Here is a 10,371-nt window from a genome sequence, read left to right on the forward strand (position 1 = left end):
CAAATGGTTTTTTTCTGCAAACTGGTTTACCCCACAGCTGCCCTCTGCACACAACTGCTCATCACAGACCCAAGTCTGAAAATGGCAGTTAGGAACTGATTGGTACTTTATCTCTTTCCACTTTATCTCCCAGTTAGCAGCAGTGGTGCAGGGTGAGATGGTTAGCGGCAGTGTGCGCAGGTCTGGTTACAGTACAATACAGTTAGGATGTGGTGAAGGTCTGTGCGCAAGGTGACAAAGTTAGCGGCAGTGGCGCAGGGTGATAAGACTAGTTAGCGGCAGTGGAGCAGGTCTGGGCCCTGGGTGACACGGTTAGCGCCTCTGCGGGGAAGCAGGTGTCGACACGTGATAATACGGTTAGCGGCAGTGGCGCAGGCAGGGTGATACAATGTTGCAGGCTGAGCTGTGACTGGAAGCTTCTAGCATGTGCCGGAGGTTTCCGCCTCCCCAGTGCTGACAGTGCAGGAGGCGGCGCTGCACCCGGGTTATCTCCGGCCCTGTACTGTACTGCAGCCAGCACCATAGTGCACTGCATAGCACCAGCAGGAGCCCAGGGGGAGAGACAGCCTGCACCACCCGGAGCCCAGGGGGAGAGACAGCCTGTGCAGCACCCAGAGACCGAGCCTGAGCCGGAGAGACAGCCACCTGGAGTGCTACTGAGAGCCATCCTGGAAGAGCGCTGCACAATGACAGCAGAGGAGATGCAGGGAACTCAGGGTGTCTCTATGGAGGGGATAGACATCAGCCCTAAGGGGGGACCAGGGGGTCCTGAAGGTAAGGCTTTATGTGACCCCTATATACACAGGCTGCATGCAGTGTGTGTGTGTATATATATATATATATAATTTAGCAGATCAGTGGTATACAGGAGCGTTATATATAATCATTGGTTCTAAAGCCCTTTAAATATAATCCCTCCATAAGTATGGGGCCAGTTGCTGATGCAAGAGAAGTTGGGGGTTAGGTACACTTTGGAGGTTCCTGCGGGCCAACACATGGCTCGGTAACTATGGGGCAATACTATGCTGGGTCACCTGAGTTATCGGAGTCTCCCAGCCTATCATTCCTGCTGGTCACAGTCCGTATAATAAGTCCACGTTACTTATAATCCACGTGTCAGATGCCAGGCTTGGAGCCGTTTAATTGGGCATTGGGTGTGAGTGTTTACTCCCTTGGGGGGGCGTCAGCCTTTTGGGGTGTAACTCATGGGTGGTTATATAAACCTGTTCTAGACTTGTCGCACTTGCCAGCCAGTACTCCCAGGCCCAGCGTCTGGGCGACAGCACGCCAAGCTCCCCGCTCCGAGGACTTATCTCCCAGGGAGGGACGAGGCAGCGCATCCCCTGCCTGGGAAACACATTGTAGGGAAGCAATAGATCATGATGTCCTCACGCTGTGTTCTGGGGATTCTTCAGGAGTTCTCGGTTACTTGAAGCGTTCACCTAAAGTTACCTGCTAGGATAAGTTATAATTAGGCACACATGTACCAGAGGCAGTATAATTATTATCCTTTGTTTATATGGCGCTACAAGGGATCCGCAGCGCCCAATTCCAGAGTACATAAATGAAGAATCAAAACTGTGATTTACAGGTGAATACAATAGAGGACACACACAGGGCACATACCCATAGCTGCATCAGCAGAGGACACCGACATAAGTATCGGGGGGCAGAACCCGCAGGATTTGGTGTTCTGGAAGATGGTTTAAGTAAGGGAAAGCACAGGCGGGCGGAGGGTCCTGCTCGTCAGAGCTTATATTCTGAAGCTGATATATTGCTCAGTGTCTCCTGTTCATCAGTGACCAGAGATGGTCGCTGATGAACAGGAGACTCTGCTGGGGGAAGAGGCAGGGAAACAGCTGATCGCAGGAGCAAGCACCTGCGACCATCAGGGGCTGCACACGGGAGCGCACATCCCCCCCCCCCCTGTGTGTACACAGCTTAACTGCTGTTTACCTAGTGATAGGAAACCTGATACACTTCTAGGACCCCCTCTTAACTTTAAAATGGGCTATATATAGGTTGGAATTAAATTGCCGGCAAAGGGTACTAATTGCCATTGCTGCACTCTTTAAACGCCAGTAGTGGCCCCCAATTTGCACAATAGTGCTCATTATCCTATGGGGTATGGCAACACTTCTTTTGGTAATTCACAGCAATACATTTTAGTAAAGAAGACCCCTATTTATAATAGAAAATGTACAGCCATTTAAACAAGTGTTATAAGGGATTCTAAGCAAGTCGGATACTATAGAAGGAATGAGTTGTGGGACACAGGCGGATTCTGGGGAGGGGGGACATGCCCGTTCTTTGTTACGCCTTCTAATTATGTCAGTTCCACCCCCAACAACCCTCCATAAAGATGTTATTACGGAATAGTAATGGGATGAGAGGAAAGGTTGTGGACGGACACACAGACAATGGCCCTCTTCTTGCAGGGCTCCGTTTGCCTGCAGGCTTGGGAACGTGAGTCCTTCCTCACATTGTTTTAAGCAGGCAGAAGGGAAACAAGCATTGCGCTGAATTGTGATGTTGCGCAAAAAACAGAATAGGTTCATTGTATTGGTACGTGAGTAAGGTCCAAGTGACAGGCCACGCAGGTACAGGACACCTGATTGTTTGAGAGCAGATTGTTTTCTATAGGTGCGCACACACTATACAATTTGATTCATGTGCAATATCGTTAACGAAATCGCGCGCACACACCATTAACAATATAGTGCATACACACTAGACGATATGCCCAATAATATCTTGTTTAAAAATATATTGTAGTGTGTGCGCACCTTAACCCTGTAACAATGTGCCAAACAGGTCGCAGGAATGTTCTTGAAATATTGTAATAAAAAAAAAATCACGATAGGATGTTTCTAAAAAGCAGCGTTCTCCTCCAGCGGGAGGGCAAGCATCCGCCACGCGCTGACCAGCGTCTCTTCTGTCCTGCAGCAAATAATAACGGAGGTACCGGCCCCGAGACACCTATGATTGGGGACAAAGTCAGCGTCCACTACACCGGCTGTCTGCTAGACGGGACCAAGTTCGACTCCAGCCGAGACAGGCAGGATAAGTTCACCTTCGACCTGGGGAAAGGTACGGTATTCTGGTGGCCATGTACGTTCAGGGCGACCATATTGTTATGTCTGACCCAGGGTGTTTGCAATCTAGTCTGGGACATTGATTCTATATCCTTTGTTACTAAGTTTATTTACATGCCAAAACGGATATGAATACATTTATACATATCACAGGGTGGCTAGTATGAGCTGACCTGTGGCATGAAGGGCCCACCATGGAATACAGTAGTAGGGGTCTAAGCTTAAGAGGTGTGGCCAGACACCATAAGGGGTGTGGCTAGCCAACGCACTGTAACTAGGCCAACCAGTAGAGGCGATATGCAAATAAAGGAGAGGATAGGAGTCCACCTACTTTGATTGATGGAAGGGCTAATCTTGGTGTAGTTTTCATGGAAACAAACTAAATGTCCAGGCAGGTGATGTTGCCCTTAGCAACTAATAAGATTATGTTTATCATCTTGAAAAATGAAAGAATTTTTTTTTTTTTTTTTCCCCCAGGTCAAGTGATAAGGGCGTGGGACATCGCTGTAGCGACTATGAAAATAGGAGAAATATGTACAATTACTTGTAAACCAGAGTACGCATATGGTGCATCCGGAAGTCCTCCGAAAATTCCCCCAAATGCTGTACTTATATTTGAGGTAAGAGAGGGTAAACTATGGCCTGGCCAATCCACACCTGTTTTTGTGCCTTGCGGCCCAGGAGCCGTGTAGTGCACAGTTTCCCATGCGCTGCCATTGCATTCCAGATAGGGTACTAATTAATTCCCCTTTGCTCCAGCATCAAACCCAGGACTGTAATAGCGGAGTTTCAGGAACTTTGGAGTCTCTCCCAGAATATGTAGAATCTGGTGATGTCCGCTTTTGACTCCTGATTACCGCATCATTTTGCCAGAGTAACCGCTACCCTGTTATCTTAGTGCACTAACTCACTGTTTTATCCTTAGATCGAGCTCTTTGACTTCCAAGGTGAAGATCTGTCCACGGAGGAGGATGGCGGAATTATCCGCAGGATCAGAGTGAAAGGCGAGGGTTACGCCAAACCCAACGAGGGAGCTGTGGTAGAATGTGAGTGCTAATGGGCCCATCTGTAGGGTGTGTCGTGCTGGTGGGGCATTTAAAGGATTGGAAATAAAATGTGAGCAAGTACAGGGTTAGAAACATAGAAACCTGTACCTCCCTCCATCTAGTGTCAGTGCGTGTCCTCGTGTTCTGCTGCTCCTCTTCCTGTGACTAATGTCTCCCACCTGTACCTTCCTCCCCCCAGTGTCAGTGCATGTCCTCGTGTTCTGCTCCTCCTCTTCCTGTGACGAATGTCTCCCACCTGTACCTTCCTCCCCCTAGTGTCAGTGCATGTCCTCGTGTTCTGCTGCTCCTCTTCCTGTGACTAATGTCTCCCACCTGTACCTTCCTCCCTCTAGTGTCAGTGCATGTCCTCGTGTTCTGTTGCTCCTCTTCCTGTGAAGAATGTCTCCCACCTGTACCTTCCTCCCCCTAGTGTCAGTGCATGTCCTCGTGTTCTGTTGCTCCTCTTCCTGTGAAGAATGTCTCCCACCTGTACCTTCCTCCCCCTAGTGTCAGTGCATGTCCTCGTGTTCTGCTGCTCCTCTTCCTGTGAAGAATGTCTCCCACCTGTACCTTCCTCCCTCTAGTGTCAGTGCATGTCCTTGTGTTCTGCTGCTCCTCTACCTGTGACTAATGTCTCCCACCTGTACCTTCCTCCCCCTAGTTTCAGTGCATGTCCTCGTGTTCTGTTGCTCCTCTTCCTGTGACGAATGTCTCCCACCTGTACCTTCCTCCCCCTAGTGTCAGTGCGTGTCCTCGTGTTCTGCTGCTCCTCTTCCTGTGAAGAATGTCTCCCACCTATATCTTGTTAAAGCCCTTGATATATTTGAAGATTTCTATCATGTCCATGGTGTTATGGTTACATTACTGCCTCACAGTGCTGAGGTCATGGGTTCTATCCCCACCATGTGTTATATATACAGGGCAGTATGGATGGTGTAATGGTTACATTACTGCCTCACAGCACTGAGGTCATGGGTTCTATCCCCACCATGTGTTATATATACGGGGCAGTACGGATGGTGTAATGGTTACATTACTGCCTCACAGCGCTGAGGTCATGGGTTCTATCCCCACCATGTGTTATATATACAGGGCAGTACGGATGGTGTAATGGTTACATTACTGCCACACAGTGCTGGGGTCATGGGTTCTATCCCCACCATGTGTTATATATACAGGGCAGTATGGATGGTGTAATGGTTAGCATTACTGCCTCACAGCGCTGAGGTCATGGGTTCTATCCCCACCATGGCTCTAACTTTGTGGAGTTTGTATATTCTCCCCGTACTTGCGTGTGTTTCCTCCGGGTACTCTGGTTTCCTCCCACAATCCAAATATATACTGGTAGGTTAATTGGCTCCTAACAAAATTACCCCTAGAATGTCTGTGTGTGCGTGTATATGTGGTAGGGAATATTGATTGTAAGCTCCACTGGGGCAGGGGCTGATGTGAATGTACTAATATTCTCTGTAAAGCGCTGCGGAATATGTGTGCGCTATATAAGTAACTGATAATAAATAATATATATCATGAAAATGACCCTCCCAAGAGCTTCTGAGCCTGGTGACAGCGCAGTCCATAATTATACATAGTATTCCCTGGTCGCAATGTGTTTTAATAACTAAAACGTTGGAACAACCTTCTGCTGTTGGTAGTAATTATTCATTCTAGCACCCGCCTTATTTTAAAACTCATGCAGTTCCTCTTCCCGGCCTGGATTGTCGCTGTCTGCTGTAGTGCTTCTAGCACAGTGTGGTCTGTATATCAGCACTGATATGCAAACCAGACGGGTGCTAGAAACACCACAGCAGACAGCGACACCCCTGACCGGCAAGAGGAACTGCATGGGGTTTCAAATATGGCGGGTGCTATAATGAACACTAATTATATCTATGCCGTACATACAATTCAATAAATGACTAGCAGAGGCTCTGTCCTAAACGCACATCATAACAAGTATCAGAAACTGTTCTGGAACACTGTATATACAAACCTATATGGGCTGTACTTTACCCTTAGATCATTATTCCCAACTGAACCTGCGATTGCAAATCCAGGATTAACTAGGTCATTATAAGTGTGTTAGAAGAATACTGGATGCCTTTATGAATCTAGAATTGGGAAAGCATCGGGTCATGCTAATATCAATAGTTGTGTATTGGGAACATTTCTTAGCCACAGAGCTAACAATCTCCTCTCCCATGTACAGTACACCTGCAGGGCACCCATAATGGTCGCGTCTTCGATGAGCGGGATCTGCAGTTCGAGGTCGGAGAGGGAGAGAGCCAAGGAATCCCCCCGGGAGTAGAGACCGCCGTTCAGCAGATGGAGAAAGGGGAGGAGTCCGTGCTGTACCTGAAACCAAGGTGACGGCTTATCCTGGGTGCACTGTTCTTGTATTTGTTATATAATGCGCATTGTCATTCATGAACGTGCTCTGTTCCAGGTACGGCTTTGGCGGTATCGGCTACGAACCGTTCCAGATCCCGCCCAACGCGGAGCTTCAGTATGAAGTCAAGCTGAAGAGCTTTGAGAAGGTGAGGGGGAGACGCAGAGATGCGCTTGTGATTGGTTGAACGGTTTGGGGGTACGATGGAGGCAACTGTAAAGTAAAATGAATCGTGTCTCCAAATCAGGCCAAGGAATCATGGAGATGAACTCGGAGGAGAAGCTGGAGCAGGGAGGTCTGGTCAAGGAGCGCGGAACGCAGTATTTCAAGGTAACTTGCATAAGCGGTGACAATTTCCCCCCAACTAAGGTGCCCAGCGAGCATCTCGCTGCTATATCGAGGTCTGAAACACTTGCGCTTAAATACATTAATATAAATACCACTTTATAATTGGTTCCACAGTAGGGTACTTGCCCCCCAAGCTGCCACTTCTATCACTGCTCGCTCGTATGTCTGTCCCTGCCATGCTTTCCCCTGTGACCTGACGGCCACTCTGCCTCCTCTTGCTCCAGGAGGGCCGCTACCGTCAGGCGGTCATTCAGTACAAGAAGATCATCCTGTGGCTGGAACACGAGTCGGGATTATCTCCCGAAGACGACGTTAAAGCCAAGTCCTCTGCTCCTGGCGGCTTCTCTCAACCTGGCTGCTTGTTACCTGAAGCTGGGAGAGCATCGGGCGGCTCTAGAACAGTGTAATAAGGTAAAGGGGTGATTGTGGGTCGGGCGGAGGATCAGTGCGGTTTCTGGGCACTGTATCCCTGCACACATGAAGGATACGGTAACTATTTATCTCTGTCTTGCTTCTCCCCTGTAGGCACTAGAATTCCAACCCAAGAATGAGAAAGGATTGTTCCGTCGGGCTGAGGCCTACATGGGCGTCAATGAGCTGGAGCTGGCAAGGGATGATTTCGTGAAGGTCATTCAGCTGTATCCAGGCAACAAGGTAGCGCGGGCACAGCTGGCGCAGTGCCAGCAGCGCATCCGCCAGCAGCACCAGAAAGAAAAGAAGATCTACGCCAATATGTTCCAGAGGTTGGCGGAGAAAGAGGACAAGGTGAGTGGTCATATGTCGCCGCACGTATCGGAATCCCATTCAAGGAAGTCATCATTTAATCCATGACCCCAGTGCTGGGAGGCGGCAATACTAACAGCTGTGCTGCCCGCTTCCTACACTGAATGATATGGTTATTAGAAGTCACCTCATTAACCTCTGATCTCTGTAATCAGGTGTCTGGAAATGCTCCCGTAGAGCAGCTCAGCGAGGTGGAAATGTGCGACGCCGCAACCACAGAGGAGACACGGCAGAATGGGGCGACAGAGACCGCAACACCGGAGGCGTAGCCGTCCGCCATTCTAAGAAGAGTTTCTGCACCTGTGGTGTCTATAGGATTGGCGGTTTCCAAGGCGGGCAAGGACGGGGTTATCCATACAGACGCTCCTGACATGGCCTCTGCAGAGTATCTCTCTCTCCATTCCAGCTTCTTGGCTCATTCTATCTCAGGATTTTCTACCACTCACAGAAGGGGGCTCAGTGAGCCCGAGCCGGCCTGCGTTGGACATTGGACGTCTATACCCAGACCCTCGCTGATCCCTCTGTGCCTTCAGGAGCTGTCCAGACATTGTATCGTCCTAGGCGTCCTCCGGACCCCCAGCGTATTTCTGTGTAACAGAGCAGCTCAGCGGAGTTCCTGAACCTGACTTGAATTGTTTGATCTGCGAGGCAGCGAGTTTCTGTGTTTTTATCCTGTTCTGTGACCCTCCCTTATCTGACGCTCTCCTTCCCGTCTCACGTTTGTAATATTGTTTCATTCTGTTGATATCCTGTAAATAGGAAATAAATACATGTATATCCTCTCTTTATAATTATCTACAGAATTCATAGCGGTCTCATCGGCGCAGTCTGCACCACGCAACAGAGATTATTTTACTCTCCAGCTGGATTTACTCCTGAGGCCAATAATGTATTCTCCAAAGGACACAGGAAATGGGAGTGTAGATTATCACAATCGAGTTTCTGAAATCTTTTTTAAATTTTAATAAAACTGACGTAGGCCACATGTCCGCATCCCAGTCCTTATATAGTTCCGTTTCTTTCACCACTAATTTAGAAGACCCAAGCATATGGATTTCTGAAACGCTGGGGGGTCCACCCAGGAACACAGGCTGTGTGCAGGGCCTGCACATGCAAATTGAGGACAATGAGCAGAGAAAAAGACATCGGCGGAGGGGCCAAATTCGCTGCTCAACTAGAAAGTCTGAATCGGGCTCCTTGGTGACATCAAAGATGGGTTTTAAGTATGAGGGTCCTGCTCGTGAGAGCTTATATTCCATGTGGTTCTTGCAATATGTTTTGCCCAAACATATCAATTCACTTACCGCAGCCAGGCAGCCTCATAGGCTGGATCCCTAAAATTCTTAAGGTTCAAGTCTAGAGCTCGGGACCCCTGGGCCAGCAACGCAAACCCCGCCAGGACATAACACTAGTGAGAAGAAGCCATTTACGTGTTTACAAGGTGTTACATAAGAGGTAGCGGCTATGGGCTAGAAGTGTTACATAGGTGAGAAGCAGTCATTTATATGTTTAAATGCTTTATGCACAAGACTGTTGTCTATTGATCTTGTTATCTCAGCTGGCAGCATTAGGACTGGGTAGCTGGGCTGGATCTTTCCCAGGTGATTGATCACATGAGCCCTTCTTAAGGCAGTCGCCGCAGCACTGCCCCACCGGTGATAGTTCTAGCTTCTGCTACCAGGCTAACAGAACGTCGGTGGATAACTATCCACCTGCCTCTGGTCAGTTTGTTTGGTTCCGGTCTGTTTGGGTTCTTTCCTGGAGTTCCCTGTTCCCTGCAGGTCACCTGCCCATCTGCTCTGTTTTATCCTCTGTTCCAGGATCATCCGGTCATTTGTTTCAGGGGACTCCTGCGGCCCTCCTCTGCCATCTCTGGTTACGTAAGTGCTCCATTCTTGGAGCCAGGCATTATTCTTTTGGTTTCCCTTTGCTTCTCTGCACTACACTGGCCTTGGTGGCTTGTCCTGGGCCTGGTATTCGGGGTGCACGCCGCAGGGTCCCATTTACCCCATCGAGGTTCCTTCTGGTGGTTTATCCTTGTTCTGTCTTAGTGTGGTTTGCTGTGCATTGTGTGGTGTTATTTTATATTGCCTTGCTTTCTTATATTAATGACATTTCGGTTTCCTCAGGATCGGCTCAGGAGCCGTTAGCTAGTGTAATCCCAGTGAGGCCCTGTTAGCCAGTTTCTCCTTTTGGTCTGCTCTGATGAATCCCCAGTACCTTGTCCTCCATTAAACCTGGTTGCACCGGAGTTGGGGCACACACTTAATTTGCCCCATCAGAAGTGGCGAATATAGGAGAAGCTTTAGCATCAGCAGGTACTGGTTATTCTACAGGGCAGACCAACAGTCAGAGTAGGACTCACTGTGGCCATCCTAAATAGTGGTCATGGCTGTGGGTTCACACCCAAAACGATACAGGTGTATAGGTCATGGGTTCGAGTCCAACCATGTGTAGAGTTTGTATAATCACCCTGTGGGTTAATTTTGTTGGTAGCCAATTGACCTACCAGTATATTTTTGGATTAAGGGAGGAAACCGACGTACCCGGTGAATATACAAACTCCACACAGTGCCATGGTGGGTATCAAACCTATGACCTCAGCGCTGTGAGGCAGTAATGTAACCATTACACCATCCATGATGCCCAACCTGTGGTAGGGAATATAGATTGTAAGCTCCATTGGAGTGTAGCTGCAGTTTTGCATAGA

General features: G+C 48.7%; 1 protein-coding gene across 1 annotated transcript; it reads left to right on the top strand.

The window, feature by feature from the left end:
• Positions 1 to 257: 257 nt before the first annotated feature.
• On the top strand, positions 258 to 8,447 carry FKBP4 (FKBP prolyl isomerase 4). Its single transcript, XM_083181012.1, is given in 12 exon segments — positions 258 to 774; positions 2,947 to 3,090; positions 3,573 to 3,715; positions 4,021 to 4,141; positions 6,351 to 6,507; positions 6,588 to 6,678; positions 6,778 to 6,790; positions 6,793 to 6,860; positions 7,103 to 7,206; positions 7,208 to 7,289; positions 7,404 to 7,643; positions 7,817 to 8,447. Coding segments are annotated over 12 exon segments (1,365 nt in total). The 5' UTR covers positions 258 to 686; the 3' UTR covers positions 7,931 to 8,447.
• The last annotated feature ends 1,924 nt before the right edge of the window (positions 8,448 to 10,371 follow it).

Source organism: Crinia signifera, chromosome 4, assembly GCF_055691185.1.
Source record: "Crinia signifera chromosome 4, ASM5569118v1, whole genome shotgun sequence".
Taxonomy (NCBI): Eukaryota; Metazoa; Chordata; class Amphibia; order Anura; family Myobatrachidae; genus Crinia; species Crinia signifera.